At 40.2% G+C, this 16015-nt stretch overlaps 1 protein-coding gene across 6 annotated transcripts in view; it reads left to right on the plus strand.

The window, feature by feature from the left end:
• Positions 1-12414, plus strand: part of POU2F1 (POU class 2 homeobox 1) — a 121057-nt gene extending 108643 nt beyond the window's left edge. For all 6 annotated transcript variants that reach the window (XM_071756568.1, XM_071756570.1, XM_071756586.1 and 3 more), the window contains 5 exons: positions 598-777; positions 3445-3550; positions 3982-4327; positions 5152-5240; positions 6835-12414. In XM_071756568.1, coding sequence (XP_071612669.1) covers positions 598-777; positions 3445-3550; positions 3982-4327; positions 5152-5240; positions 6835-7145 — 1032 coding nt within the window. In that variant the 3' untranslated portion in view covers positions 7146-12414. The remainder of the gene's footprint in view (positions 1-597; positions 778-3444; positions 3551-3981; positions 4328-5151; positions 5241-6834) is intronic.
• Positions 12415-16015: the final 3601 nt, after the last annotated feature.

The raw sequence follows: 16015 nt of genomic DNA on the forward strand, positions 1-16015 counted from the left end.
CTCAAAAAACCTCATTGGATCTTGAAATTTACTGACTTTGTGATTTTACATTCCAAGAAAAAGAGCCATAGATCTAAGTATGGCGAAGTGCAGTAACAGTCTGAACATACATAATATGAGTTTTTTAGATGGCCTAGCTAGGCACTTTGTGCAGCTGTATGGGCAGGTAACCTCTTTAAGGAGCCCACTCAATCTACCTGTCTTTCATTATAGGCCTAGACTACTGGGGGCTCATTTGACTGTTGCTGTAGTTAATCTCTCTTCTTCCTTCTTAAGAGATGCTGAAAGAATGATTTCCATATCAATGTCCAGAATTACTTGGAGGATTAACTCAGAAGTTAGATCCCTTCTCTCATAAAGCAGCATGTGAGCTTAGTCTTCATCACCCACCTCTGAGGAACACAGCTTACTATTGTTAGAAATGTTGGAAGGAGATGGAGGGCAGAAGTATCCATTATGGTCTGTCTCTACTGTACCACTGACCAGATTCTGAATATAAATATCCTGCCCAGATTTCTGCCTAGTGAAGAAGAAGCTATAATATAAAACTTCATAAGTTAATGTCACAGCTTTTCAAGTGTTGTTTCCTCTTCTCAGAACCAAAAGCCTACCTCGGATGAGATCACCATGATAGCCGACCAGCTAAACATGGAGAAGGAGGTGATCCGCGTTTGGTTCTGTAACCGGCGCCAGAAGGAGAAAAGGATCAACCCACCCAGCAGTGGTGGAACCAGCAGCTCACCCATCAAAGCAATTTTCCCATGCCCAACCTCACTGGTAAGAATCAAGAACCTGTGTTGACAAGGATCAGTGAAAGACACAGTTTTACTGTACTTGCTGTGGAAGTTGTGCATGCTACACCTTCTTTGTACAACAGACTTGTTCTCACAAATTCACGTTTTACTGGGATTTTGAATATCCTACTTGTATACTGTATAAGAGATAATGCTTACAAATCAAGCACTAGTTGGGACTTCAGTTTGAGTGTTTGATTCAGTCAGCTCGGGAGTAAATATTCTGACTAGCAAATTTGTATTTGGGGTTATTGCTTTGAACATACTCCAGATAGTGATTCCAGTTTATATCTGGAGTTTCTCTTGTGGCTGAACTTTTTGGTGAAGTAATATTAAATAAAAATGCTTATCAGTCAACTCCTTCCCTCTTATTTTGGCTGCTGTGATAAGTAAATGAGCTGCACTAGAACATATCATTTGGAGACTGAAGTCACACAAATCCAATAATACCATTGTTGTCACTTTTAGTCAGGAATGTTTTATATAAAAAAGGCGTGGAACAAAGGAACAATTTTAGCTGATACTCATGTAATTAATTTCGCACACTTGTATTTGCCTCAGGTAAACACAAACTTCATGAAAATAAGAGTAACAAAACACATGCATCAAGGTTCCTTCAGCTCCTTTGCTACCAATGTCCATGGAGGTCTGTTTTCATAAATAGAAACAGTAGCTATTAGATTTCATAGTAGCTATGCTAATAGGAATGTGGTGGAATTTATGTAGCTGTAGCTGTCCTTTTGTAGTATTTATTCCACCCTCATCACTGTAGTGGCTAATATCTTCCAGTTCTTCATTAAACCATTAATTTTGGTTATGTGTTATTATTTCCCCTCATCCGTGTCTCAGGATGTGTGCATGCAACCTTTTGTTTCAGGGGAAGGGATGTGTTAAATGTACTTAGTCTTTTTTTTATAGTTTATTTTTTTCTTTTTTTTTTTTTTTCCAATTGGAAAGCAAGGTTGTATGCCTTGCCACCAAAGCAGAACACAGTGAGATTTATGATAGTGTGTTTTAGTAACCACACAAGTTTACTCAGACTGCAACTTAAGAAAGCTTTCCTACGTAAATTTCCCTATTACTATAAACTGTCATTGTGAGAAACTGAGGCATTAATCACAGTCTCCATTTTTCCAGCGATGTTTCACTAAGCATTTTCACTCACTGTAAGCTTCTTCTTCTCATCATCTTCTTTCTTCTTCTCATTGTAAGGCTGTGCTACCACTCAAATGGATATTCCAGTCCTGTTGCCCCCATACTTCACTGACTATGTGCTTTGTTTATTCCTTGTGTCATCTCTGGAGATGATGTGTCCATAGGATAATTTGGCTTAGTTTTCTAGTTTGACTGCAAATCATTTGAAGAACAATGATGTATTTTCAGTATGGCTACATTACCATTCTGACTTGTAGCTTTGCTGCACTGATGCTAGGACTTTGTAGCAGGATTGGAGGAGAATGCTCCTTTACATAGCACCCTGTTTTTGCATTGGCTGTAGTCAGTCTTTGTGACCACAGGGTTAGCTGTAGTAATTCTAGGTCATTCACTGCCCTGAAATATGGATTGTGACCTTGACCTTAACTGTTGGGTGGACAGATTACAGATACAATGTCTGGGCTGCATTAGAGGGAAGTGTACTATGTGTCTAGCTTGCCTTTATTTCATACCCTGTTTAAGATGTGCAGAAAGCTTTTGGATCTGTCCCAGTTGCCTCAGTCTTGTTTAAAATGCATGAAGCATTTGACTTCCTGTAAGAGGATATGCAGCATGAAAGAGATTTCTTTGATAATAAACTTAAGGTAAGAGGGGAAAGGAGGAAGGTTTTAGCCTATATACTTGGCTATGTTCTCTTGGGCAATTCTAAAGGTTTCATTTCTCTCATTGATGTATAACAGCCTTCAGATATTGCTGTTGAACACCATTTCTTGTCCATAAAAAGTCCTTTCTCTCTCTATATGTAATTTTTCCTCATAAGCTAGTTCCTCTAGTCTTAAATCTTCTGTGTTTTATATTGGTAATGTCTTCAGTGTATTGTAGCTTTCTTCTAATAAGCTGTCCACAAGTAAAATTAGCTAATGTGATTTGAATGTTTTAAAATGCCAAGATCCTTCTTCTGGCACAAGGAAACTTGTCAAAGGAGAGCTTATTATTTGGTTGAGTAAAAGTGAAATGTTATTCTGTTTATCCATGTAAACACATTACCCTAAATACCTTTGATAATGCTGGGACATGTATCAGAGAAAGAGATTTGGATCTGAAAAGATGTTTAAACAAGATTTAAAAAAAAAGCATGACAAAATAATATATTTTGTAACTCTGTAAGAGTGACTATTAAAATAAGGTGCTGTTCTCAGAGGGATGCAGAGGAGGAGGGCTAACTTGCAGTCTTGAGACAGTATGGTTGTAATGGATCTATCTCCCTTCAAGTACTGACTGATTAAGAATAAAGATATTGCTGGTAATTAGTGAAGGTATTCTGGCTGGTCCAATGAATAATAAAGTAATGTAGTTACAAAAAAGTTAGGGTTTTACACAGTATTTTCCCTGTTAACTTCCTCAGCTAAGGATGGTAAGAAAGAAGTCCAAGTCTAGTAGCTAACTCTTTTTATTGTTTAAGAGTTGAGCAGTTGTATTCTTTTTTAACCTCCAGGTGGCAACCACGCCAAGCCTTGTGACTAGCAGTGCAGCTACAACCCTGACTGTCAATCCTGTGCTCCCTCTAACCAGTTCTGCTGTAACTAGTCTGTCAGTCACAGGTAAGGGTTGATTTCTCTTGCCCCCCACATTAACCTCTACCATATTCCCCTTTTAAACTCTCCAGAATGTTATTCAGTATTGGTCACAGGTATCCCAGAACATTCTTGTCATTGTTCCTTGTTACTCCTCTAGGAAACTATGTCTTTGTGACTGTTCATTTAACTTTTCTGGAGATAAAATCACAGGTGATACTGAAATGAGATATTCTATATGCCATTGCTAGTTTCTAAAGCTCCTTAGTGTCCCTCTGGCAAGTGTCATTTGATTGTAGGATGAGCCTTCTCATTTGGACCCTTGGTGCTTTATGGTCCTACAGAAATGTGTGTTTGTCTCCCTTTCAGTTGCATGTGCAGTTCAGTTCTGGTGGATACTGGTTTCTGTTCAGTCATACCTGTGTTTTGTACTGATCTAACCCAAATCAATCTTCTAGGGACAACAGAAACCACCTCCAACAACACGGCAACAGTGATTTCAACAGCACCTCCAGCTTCTTCAGCAGTGACATCACCCTCCCTGAGTCCTTCCCCTTCTGCCTCAGCCTCGACTTCAGAGGCATCCAGTGCCAGTGAGACCAGCACAACACAGACAACCTCCACTCCCTTGTCATCCCCTCTTGGGACCAGCCAGGTGATGGTAACGGCATCAGGGTTGCAAACAGCAGCAGCAGCTGCGTTACAAGGAGCTGCACAGTTGCCTGCAAATGCAAGTCTTGCTGCCATGGCTGCTGCAGCAGGACTAAACCCAGGCTTGATGGCATCCTCACAGTTTGCAGCTGGGTAAGGATGAATTTTTCACACCCTTTTAGGTGAGGTGACACAAAAGGGAAGGAGAATTCTTGAGATCAACTGCTCTAGTGTGTCACTATTTTCTGGTGATTCACTTAGAGTTCTAGTGTAATTTATCTCAAATTTTCAAGGTTTACTTACAGATGGTAATTGACCATTCCTATCAACATATGCAAATACCATTTCCACTTTACAGACATGAAAGCTTGGTTGCAGCAATATTGATAAGTCAACCATCCCACTACAGAACTTGACTTAAGACCTGCAACTTGTCAATGAATGACGGAATCTCTTCTATTAATTGTAAAATGGAGAGAGAGCCTATATCCAGTTCACACCTCTGTATTCATTTCTCCATCCTGAGCAAAAAGCTGTAAGAAATGCATGATGATGTATTGCTGAAGTTTTAGTTTAAAAATGTTGCTCTGAGATGATTGTTTGTTCCTTCAGTTCCTTTTGATTTACATCTTTCCTACCTGAATTTTGGAGATGAGGGTAGTTTTCCCAAAATATTTTACAAGAATCTTTTACAGCAACAATCTATCCCAGTAATGAATTTACAGTGTCTGTACTTTAGGCATGTTGCTAGCCACATAGCTGAAAGTTGTCAGCTACTCAAGACATCATGAAGAAAAAACTAAAATAAATTAAAATCAGCCCTGAACCTCTGTTTTTTCCTTTCTCCTTGCTCCTTTCTCCTTGCTCCACACTTTTAAATTATTTTTAAATATGATGTACCTCTGACTACCTTTCCTTAAAAGTAATGCTGCTTCCCTTTTTCTTTGTTTATTCTTCCACGATCTTGTTTCCTGCAGAGGTGCCTTACTCAGTCTCAATCCAGGGACATTAGGTGGTGCTCTCAGCCCAGCCCTGATGAGCAACAGTACACTGGCAACTATTCAAGGTCAGTAACATTTGTTTTAATGCATCTGTGTCATACAACTTCAGTTTATGTGCTTTATTTTCCTGTAATAAAAAAGAACACTCACTCCTTAGCACTGGACATAAATGTCATGGGAGTAAATGTCTTACAAAATTGTAAATGTGCAAATATATTTTACGTATCACAGACCTAAGAGCAGGTGCAACTTCAGAAAGGGGTTTAGAAGTGTGTATGGTCTTGTAGGGATCAGGAGGTATTTAAGATATTGAATGTGATCTAGAATTTATTTTGCTATCCTCCCCTCATTGGCATGTATCTCTAGCAGGTTAGACATCTGCTTTTTATAGCTCTGCTAGCATAAGCTTGAGCAGAGTTTTGCTGTTTTGAGATCTGTTAGGATGGCAGTTCTGAGGAAGACTTGATCATGATTTTTTGTCCTCAGACATATTTCAAAAAAACCCCTACCTTCTGTAGTCCTTATGTAGAACTTTAAATTCGTAAAACCTTATCCAGTGGACTAGAGATTTATTTTGGAAGTACCATGCAGACAGTTTCCTCTGACTTCTGCAGGAGTTGTTCCCACTTCATAGCTGGTAATCTGTAAAAACTAGATGGTGCTAGTCCCTGAAGAGCTAGCTAGCCTATGTATTCAAATATCCTCTAAAGTAGCTTAACAAATCTTGTTACCACAGTATAAGAAGGAACCATTTCATGAAGTGTCACAGATAAATGTAGGAAAACCTTTTCTAAAGCAGACTGAACCCTGTAGATTGGTGAGAATAAGTTGTAACAGTAGTTGTATGTAAGCATTTAAATGTTATGCTGAGGCTTACATCTTTATCTTGTGATAGCTGCTATTTCATGTGAGTGCTCATCTCAACCCTTTCCAGTACAGGTTGCCTGAATGTACAGGTTTTCTGTAGCAGGAAACATAGACCAGTATTGCACTTAAAGATGTGACGAAAGACACTATGGGGGATTAGTTTAGCAGCAGACAACAGAGGCACTTTTGTATCTGCAAGGTTTTGCCCACTCTTCTTTTTTTTAGGAAAAAACCCCCAACACTGTATAAGGAATGTAGAGAGCACACAGAGAAAGGAAAATGCAGAGACCAGTTGCTTTTAGGCACATACTGCATTATTTATGGTGTAGAGAGCAAGTCCTATGAGGAGACGCTCAGGGAACTGGGATTGTTTAGTTTGGAGAAGAGCAGGCTGAGGGGAGACCTTAACTGCTCTCTACAGCTGCCTGAAAGGAGGTTGTAGTGAGGTGAGTGCTGGCCCCTTCTCCCAAGGAAATAACAACAAGACTAGAGGAAATGGCCTGAAGCTGCATCAGGGAAGGTTTAGACTAGATATTAGGAAGAATTTCTTTGTTGAAAGAGTAGTCAGGCACTGGAATGGGCTGCCCAGGGACACGGTGGAGACACCTTCCCTGGAGCTATTCAGAAAGTGTGTAGATGAAGCACTTCAGGACATGCTGTAGTGGGCATGGTGGTTTTTTTTCTGGGTTGACAGTTGGACTTGGTGATCTTAGAGGTCTTTTTCAACCGTGAGGGTTCTGTGATTCCTTACTGCTAATGTTATCTCCTCCCCGCTCAATTTTCCCTTGTTAGCTCTTGCATCTGGTGGCTCTCTTCCAATAACATCACTGGATGCAACTGGAAACTTGGTGTTTGCCAATGCCGGAGGTACTCCTAACATCGTCACTGCCCCTCTGTTCCTGAACCCTCAGAACCTTTCTCTGCTCACCAGCAACCCGGTTAGCTTGGTCTCTGCAGCTGCAGCCTCCGCAGGGGCCTCTGGACCAGTCGCCAGCCTTCACGCCACCTCCACCTCAGCTGAGTCCATCCAGAACTCTCTCCTCACGGTGGCCTCTGCAAGCGGGGCCACATCCACCACCACTACTGCCTCCAAGGCACAGTGAGCCGGGCGGAGCTGTGCTGCCAGCAGTCTGTGCCACTGTGCGGTGGGATTGGCTGCCAGCGGGGTTTATAAACTGAAAATGTGATGGGCATCCTCTCGCCGTGTTGCTGGGGACAAGGGAGAGAAGGAAAAAATATAAAACAAAACAAAACAAAAAAAAACAAACAAAAGGAAAACAGGAAGGATTTACAGCTGGGACAGACATTTGCCTAATTTTATAATAAACACTGTCTTTTCAGGATCGCTTCATGGATCGGAGAACTTTCTAACCAAAAATGTAAAAAAAACAAAAAAACAAAAAACAAACAAAAAAAAATTCACAAAAAAAGTGAAAGGACTACTTATCATTTCCAGCAGTCACAATGACAAGTTAAGGTGGGTTATCAGTTCAAACATAGGAAGGGGGATTTCTTCTTTCTTTTTGGTCTAAATATCTTTCTTTTTTAATTATCATTTTATAGGTCTGTTGTACAGGCCGTATGTCATACAAGGTGTTTATAATCGTATCAATTGTGTTGGGGGTTCCTTTCTTAACTGGTACAATTTAGGCAGGCCTGTATTACTGGTGTATCTCTTATTATTATTATTATGATTATTATTATTATTATTTTTATATATATAGTTTGGACGCGTTTGTCTTTTGCTCCTGGATTATTTTCAGCGAGCTCCCATGCCATGGAGGGAGGGTGGGAGGGTGGAGAGGAAGAATGGAGCACAAATAGACTTTCTGTCCTAATTAATCTTCTGGGAATGTTCTGAACAGTGTCCTCATCCTTGAATTTGTCTGATGGTTACTTACAGGGGTCAGAAAAATTTATGTTCATAATTTGTGCAGGAAGCTCAGTGTAGCAGTAGAGATCAATATGTGCAAACTTCCAGGCTGGTCTATACTTTTTTAGCAGAAGTGGGAAATTAGTTCTGAACTGCAGTTCTCCTTCTCTGAATTACTTAGACAAAATGGCCAAATTCTGCTCTTAGCTTTGTGTTCATGGTTCCGTTTTAATTCAGAGAGAGGGATTTGACCTCCTGAGTCTAGATTGTGTGACATACTGATGGCACTTCTGTTCTATTGATTTGATTTTGCCATTAAGAGAATACACAAATAGTTAAAAAATGCCAAGTTGTCCCAGCTAATTGGCAGTAGGTAAAGCAGCATTTACTGTCCTAGATTCCCGATAGGTAGATTGGTACAGGATTCCAAAAGGTCAGGTTCTCCCTATTCATAGCAATATTCCTTTTCAAGTAAAAAAAGTGCTTCTGGCTGTGAAACACAGAAGCCAAAAATTTGAGAACAGAAGTTACCACTCATTTATGCAAACACAATAGAGCTGGCTCTGGGGCTTTGCACATATCTGTGTGATCTCATGTAGTCTCTGAGTTGTGATGCTGCTATCTATGTAAAAACGGCAATAATCATCTCTGACCAGAGCGTCAGGGCTTGCCTGCCACTATAATGAGCTTTTCAAGGTTGATTCTGATCCATGTAGCAAAGGATATTTACATGGATGAGGAAGAGTAATGAACTGTACAGAAGTTAGATCTGTATATTCTTAAATATACAATCTCGTATCTGAACCAAAAAAAAAAAAAGATTTTTAAAAAAGAGAAGACTGGATCACTGCAATGCAGTTCACTTTGAACTTTCCATTCCTGATGGATTTAAAGGTTTCTGCCATGTGTATAAAACTAAATTACATTTAGCTAGCAAGGGTATTAGAAGAGTCCCTTTCCCACCACCCCCTTTTCTTTTGTCACCTGAGTGTCGTAAAACAATGAGCTGATGCAGCTACATTCATTTTGTTGATGATTCAGGGGGATCCTGGAGCTTCTTATCCAAGATCCAGAAGGCAGCAACTTTAAACTCTTTAAACTTTAAATATGCTTTGGTTTGTGACCTGAGCATGTGGGATTTGTGTTTGCACTCAAGTGGCAGAACTCCTTATTTCTTCCCCCACCACCATGTTTTTTGCTCTGTTCATCTCTAACTCTCCACCTTCCTATTTTACTGAATATTTAAACCAATTACCCCAAAACTTCAAAACTAGTGAACTGCAAGCAGGGAAACTAACAAATGTCCGTCCACCGTTTCTAATGTGTTTTTGATTTTTTTTATGTTTTATTTTTTTAAAACTAAGCTTGAACCAAAGTCAATTTCTAGCAAGCTGCTGTACTAATGGACTAGTTTGTATAAGTGCAGTTCAGATGCAGAGAGGCGATAGATGCTACTGACAATTTCTTTTTCATTTGTCTTTTGTTTTTATTAATTTTATATGAAAGTTGCTGCTTGTTTTTAATCTTTTTTTTTTTCTTTTTTTTCTTTTTTTTTTTTTTTTTTTTTTTTTTTTTTTTTTTTTTTTGTAATTTTGTATTATCCTTGGGGCAGAATCTTGATTTTAATTTGTTTTCTTTTGTTTGGTGTGTAAATAGAATGGCAATGTCAGGGGATTGTTAATCCAACAGGTCCCACCCTTATCCCACCAGTGTGGATAAATCTTAAGTATTTTTGATGTGTCTCTATGACTTCAGGCTGTGCAGGAAACTTTTAGGGCTGTGAATAATGCTGCAGAAATAGAAATGTACCACAGGAATAGCTTCAAAGCAGTAAAAGGTATAGCTTGGTGAGCTTCAGGGAGGTAGGGAAGATGTGGTAGGGAGATGCTGGTACCCACTATGTTGGTCTGGATGCCACAGACTACAGTTTCTACCAAAGGAATGCAGTCCCCTGGGACGTGGGTTCAGTGAAATAAGAGGATGGGGAAAACTGCAGCTATAATGTTCATTCCTGACTCTGAAAGTTCCTGCTTACTTTCATGCCTGTGCAAAAATAGGATTTATCAGGAAGGATTTTTTGTTAAAGGAGGGATACTACCGGTCCTTTCCGATGTATCCTCTTCTCCCTAAGGGTTTTGTGGTGGGGTGGAGGGGCACGGTCCTTGCATATAGCTAGGAAACACAATGAAAGGTGGGCCTTAAATCAGCGGAAAATCCTCTTTCCACAGTTCAAAGAGACTGTGCCATTAGCTGTCCGAATGAGTTTTCATGTCCCATTCTTGCTGGTTTGTGGTTGGGAGAGGGTCTTGTTGAGTACATATCTGGAACACTAATGCAGCTTGGATGGTTTATTTATTATAAAAATCTGCTTTTTTTCCTGACTACCTTTGCATTGGTCACATGGCTTTGGTGTGAGCACCTTATTCCCCATTACCCTCCTTCTCTCTACCCCATCACCCTCTCTGGGGCCCAGATTCCAGGCAGTTTCTTAGCAAGTCTTTTTCTGAGAAAAAACTGGAAACTCAGACTAGGAATGTATCCAGAACGATCTTAGTTTTGCCTGCAGAAGCTGACATAAAACCCAAAGAGCCCATATCCCATGGGATCCATCACCTTTGTGCTCTGATTCATTGTCCTTTAACATCCCAATGACTGTTGCTCGTGGAGCCTGCTTTTCATCACTGTCAAGTGTTTTGTCTCATGGATGCTGGCTACCTCCAGTATTTAGGTGAAAGACAGAAAGAAATCAGGTTGGCAGCATGTGTACACCTCCTAGTTAGAGTGCACACACTCCTTCAGAGCATGAAGGGAATATTAGATAATGTACTGCAATTCAGCAGAATTTTCTTTTTTAAAATCATAATCATGTTGACAGCAGAAATTGATACATTAGAAAAGAGACCATAAAAATTGTATATGAACCTACTAAATATGATTGTAGTCAGTGATCATGAGTTGAAAATAGAGAACTGTAGTCCCAGTAGATAATGAGACAAACTTGTTGGCAGACCCATTTATCAGTGGGTTCGCAGGATGATGGCAGAGGTGATTCTATTACATTCTTGCAGTCTTAAATCCTTACTGTTCTCTTTAGAGAAAGATTTTTAGACAGTCTTCTAACGATAGGTTGGTACATTCATTCCTATATTGATTTGTCAGCCAGGGCCAGAAGGAATTTCTTAGGGTGTTACAGAATGATAGTAGCATCCCTTTTTAGCTCCATGTCTCTGTACTTAAAGATGTGTGGGTTGCTTTTCATTGTTGCAAGCATGCCAAAGGACATATGCAGGAAAAGAGAAGGTGAGAAACTCTCATTATTATGCCAAGGACAGTTAGCTCAAAAAGGAAGAGATTTACAGAGACACAAATACAGATATGCCCTCAAGGTCTGGAAGAACAATTTAGGAAATGGCTTCAGGATGAGGTGTTGTAGACTAGTGATGAAATTTTTTCTGATGTTAGAAAAATGTATTCCAGTTTGGCTTTTGCACACTTAATCTCAGAAATCACTCTGTAATCATTGTAGGATGATTCATGAATGGCTCATAAAAAATACATGCAGCTACAGCTGCCTACGGGAGTCACATCTGCCTATTTAAATCTCCTCAAGAAGATTAATTTTGTTTCTGAGTTTCTGTGCAGTATGTGTTAGCCCAAGTACATTTTATCGTGTCACTCTGAGATGATGTGTATGTGCATACACTCAAAACATTTTTAGGGAGATACCATACTTGTTACATGTACAAGTATCTGATTTTTTAAATAATTTTTTTTTCATCCCATTTTCAGCCTTTTTGTTTTTTTGGAGTTACGTTCGGGTAACTTGTGATAACACATAATTGATCTGCTACTTCTTCAGATCCTCTGTTTCAATAAGTAGTTGTTGAAGCACGTATCAAATTGCATTGAAGAAGTAACTTACCCTGAATGGGAAACCTGTGCTTAGCTGAACCAGGAGGCAGAACATGTTTGGAAGTTTGTTGGGGTGTCATATAGGAATTTGCTCCGGCTGTTGTGCTAGTAATTTTGTTTGAGTGCTACTGAGGTTATCTTGTCAGAGAAAATTAAAATGTCAGAACATTAAGAGGAAGACATATATTCTGTTATCCTGATTTATAGACCTTTTAGGACGTCTGAAGCTTCAAGTTTATATTTTATCTTTAAACGAACAGGTTGACAAAGAGATTTTCAGTGAAAACATTAGAGCTCCTGGTGTATTTGGAGTTACAGCTTGTGATTTGTTGCACCTTTTAAGTTAATAAGGGGGTTGTGACAACACTAAGCAAAGAAGTTATCGACTGGTCTTAACACACAAGAACAAATGTTTTCTCCTAGTATGATAGCTTTTTGTTTGAGCAAGCACAATGCCCTTGTATTGCTTATTTTAATTCTGCATATTTTACAGTGAGCATAAAATGTCAAAAGAAAATTTATCCTGCTGATCTTTTGGTATCTTCCCAAAATATTTTAGGATAAGTATTTTTTTTTCAAACAAACAAGCAAACCTAAAACCAAAAAGGCATAGGAAGAGCATAGAAATAACCAGTTTTGCAGTTTTGCTCAGGGGGCAGTGAAAGACTGGCAGATACCAAAGTATGTTAGAGAAAATTCTCCATGTGCGTCCGTGCCAACAATCCATAATCAACAATTTTTTTTTTTTTTTTTTTTTTTTTTTTTTTTTTTGTACTTCTCTTGGAACTGTAACCTAATGTTCTGGTTCATTCTAATGTTTAAATATCACCTCTGCAAGCCTTCTAGTGTGCTTTGGCTCAGGACCTATTTCTGCAGTTGAGCTTCTGAAGGAGTCAGCAGTACTAATTCTGTAACTGTGCACATTCCTGCCAATCAGTGTCCTTTAAAACAGAGATTCCCTCTTTCTATGTTATGAATGTAGCACAATGCCCCTTACAGCTGGAACTATACCACAGATACTAAACCAAAATAACGTCTGATTTACCTTAAATCTCAAATGATATTTTCATAGATAAAAATTTGCTTTACAAAATCATTTAAGAGAAACAAGTCACTTCTCATGGTCATTGGAGTGTTTTGGGACAGACAAAATAGTGCATCTAAGTCCAAACTTTCAATGATTGTTGGTTTTAAGCCAGAAGTTAAAAAAGCAGATCTTTTAATTGCCCCACTAACTTTATTAACAGTCACTATTTCTGTTATGCCTGAAACAGTTAACTGATATTTATCCTCAGGGCATGAGTACATATACTGGATATATGCCTGACTCTTGCCTAGGGTGGAGTGTTACCAAAGGAGTAAGCTAATCCACTGCTACACACTGGATTCATGGTTGTCAGTCCTCAAAAAAACCTCTCAAATTTCCTTAAATTCCCTCCCTTTTCATAATGGTATCCCAAGAATACAGAATGCAAGATGAATATCTAGTGGAGGTTCTGTTCTTTACAGTCATTAAGTCTCACTCCTGTGGTTGACTGTAAATCTTTCTCTTCTTTCTGGCAGGGAGACCCCTAAAATACTTTTAAAGATTTTTGACAGAGGAGCCTTTGTCATAAAGTTATTGACTCACTGTTAGCAAGTTCTTAAAATGTTCATATCTTTTGCTCCATGGTCTGAACAGTACCTGGTTCCCTGTATGTCAGCACAAGTACTTTGAGTGCTTTTGGGATGATGGAAAAAGGTGATTCCTGTACTTGCAAATCTTCACAGATGAGCACACACAGTAATATATGAAAATGAACTTGGTATTTTTTCAGCTCATCTGTCTTCATTGGCTCTGTCTGCCGCTTCTCCCAGGACGCTCTTATGGGTACGTTCTCTGAGCTTTTGCCCCTGTGTGTTAGGATGCTTGCACTGAAACTACAAATAATTTAACTGTGAGAGAAGGGAAAAGACACCTTTTAGTTTAGAAGACAGATGAGGTGAGGATGTAGAGTGTATTTGACAGAAGTCCTAAAACTGAAACAACTACTGGGCTTTGCCTTAGGGCTGCTTTTAGCTCCATCTGCAATACCCTGCTAAGAACCATCCGTAAGTAGAATCATCTGGGCCCCCTCCCTCTCTTCCCCACTCCCTCCTCGTTCCTTCCCCCATCTTCCCTCAGCAAAAGGTAGCACCATACAGCTCTGAGAACAATACTTGTGGGTAGCAGCTGGCTTCTGGCACCTTCATAAAATACCTCAGCATAGCTTAGCATTGTCGCAGAACTGGTTTTAAACTGAAAAAATCAGAAGAGAAAAGCAAACTTTATAAATAGTGGAGATAATTCTAGCTGTAGAGTTTAGTTGAACTGATGTTTATTATGATTGATAAACATGATTATGCTGTATGTATTTGAGATCCTGTTTATAGGTTACAACTTTATAGGGTCGGGTGGGGGTGGGCGGATGTTCGGGGCAAAGAAAGGGGGTTGACTGTGTTAGAAGGAAAATGTTTGCTTATTAATTTTTTTCCTTGTATCTGTCTTGCCAAAGGAAACATTTTGTCGCTCCTGGGTTTGGGATTGTTGTTTGGTTGGTTTATCTGTGGTCTAATCTGCAGCACAGCACGTGGTGGCATGCAGGTTACTGATTGGGTTGCTGTTCAGGGTCCTTTCGAGTATGCGCACACTTCCCTCCCTCTTAGCCTTTCCTTTCCCTTTGCTGGGATCTAAAGATGTGGCAACACATATCTGGGGGGCTTGGGGGAAAGAAGATGGCTGTACTGGGTTAGAATCAGCCTAGGTGGTATAAATCCATTTCAGTTAGTTGAGTTGCTCTAGAGCTGAACTGGGTCCATTGTGTTTAACTTCAGGGAGGGAGAAGAATGGTTGTCGCATCTTAATCTATTTGGGAGAGCAAAAGTGAAACAGGTTCCTTTTATCCCCCTTGTCTTGTTACTGAATGTAGGGCTTGTAGTGCTTGATAATAGGTGGAAAACTTTTTAAACACTTCCTTTTCTAATAGCAATGCTAATCCTGTCTAGACCAAAAACTATGAAAGAAAAAACCAAACTGAGAAGTGAAAGCTAGCCTACTCCTCACACCTGGCTGGTATGCCTGAAAGGATTGAAATACTGTGAGACAGTCGTGGGAGAGGAGCTTTGAGGGGTTGTTGGTGAGGGTGTGGGTTGTTCTCCTGGCATATGTCTTCGTGTTGCGGTGGGGGTAGCAGAAGAGCGAGTGGTTATTGCCTTGGGAGGGCATTGCAGCCCCCTCCATCCAGACCCCAAGGCTCCCTTCTCCTGTCCCTTCGTGGCTGATGGAGCAGGGGAGGGGCGTGCGTGGGTGTGTGTGTAAGTGCGTGTGTGCCTGGCTGCGTGTGGTGGTGGAGAGAGGTGGTTTCTAAAGGAGCTCGACTCCACTGGGGCGGGTGAATTCCCAGTGGCCTCGTAGGGAACCAAAGGCACTGATAAGTTGTCAGCTCTGCTGTTCTCAGAGCGGGTAAGAGGAAAAGCTGGGCGGGATTTTTTTGAGCTTTGGGTCAGTGTCCCTTTCTGTAAGGACCTCATCTCTTGTGGGCACTCCCACCTTTTCTGCATAGAGTTGCTTTGGCTCTGTGAAGACAAATGGTGTGTGGGGCTTGCCCAGTGCTGCGGGTCTTAGGCTGATGTTGGGATACAGTCAGGGAAAACTGTTTCTTTCCTTTGAATGTGGAAGCAGTGTAATCCAAGGTCAGAGTCTGTTGAACAGCTTTTACTTGTGGTCTTTCTCTTAAGGGAGGGACCTTGAAGACTCCTTTCTTTGCTCCCCACAGTAGCCTTGTACATGTTCATGTATTGCGCTATTGGGCTGAGTTGTTTTATCAGTGAACTTGGTGAGCTCTTGTGAAGAGAGGGAGGGAGGGAGGGAGGAAGGGGTAGAGGTGGTGTGTCCAGCTACTCTTCCTCCGGACACCAATCGGGTTGCAGAACTTCACTGAAAGCTTTACTAATAGAATTGTTGTTCTGACATTATGTAAAAGTGGTATTAATATTGTGTGACTTTTCAAAGAGCTAGTTAGATTTATAGATAGGTAATAGGGATATTGAAGAAATGACTTCTCAAAGAAAAGAGCACTTGGAACAAAAGAAGTGGAAAACAAGGTGTGCTTTAAGGAAAACAAATCTGAGGAAGGAAATGAAACAGCTTGTGCGAGGCGAGGGAAGATG

This window comes from Heliangelus exortis, chromosome 1 (genome assembly GCF_036169615.1).
Source record: "Heliangelus exortis chromosome 1, bHelExo1.hap1, whole genome shotgun sequence".
Taxonomy (NCBI): domain Eukaryota; kingdom Metazoa; phylum Chordata; class Aves; order Apodiformes; family Trochilidae; genus Heliangelus; species Heliangelus exortis.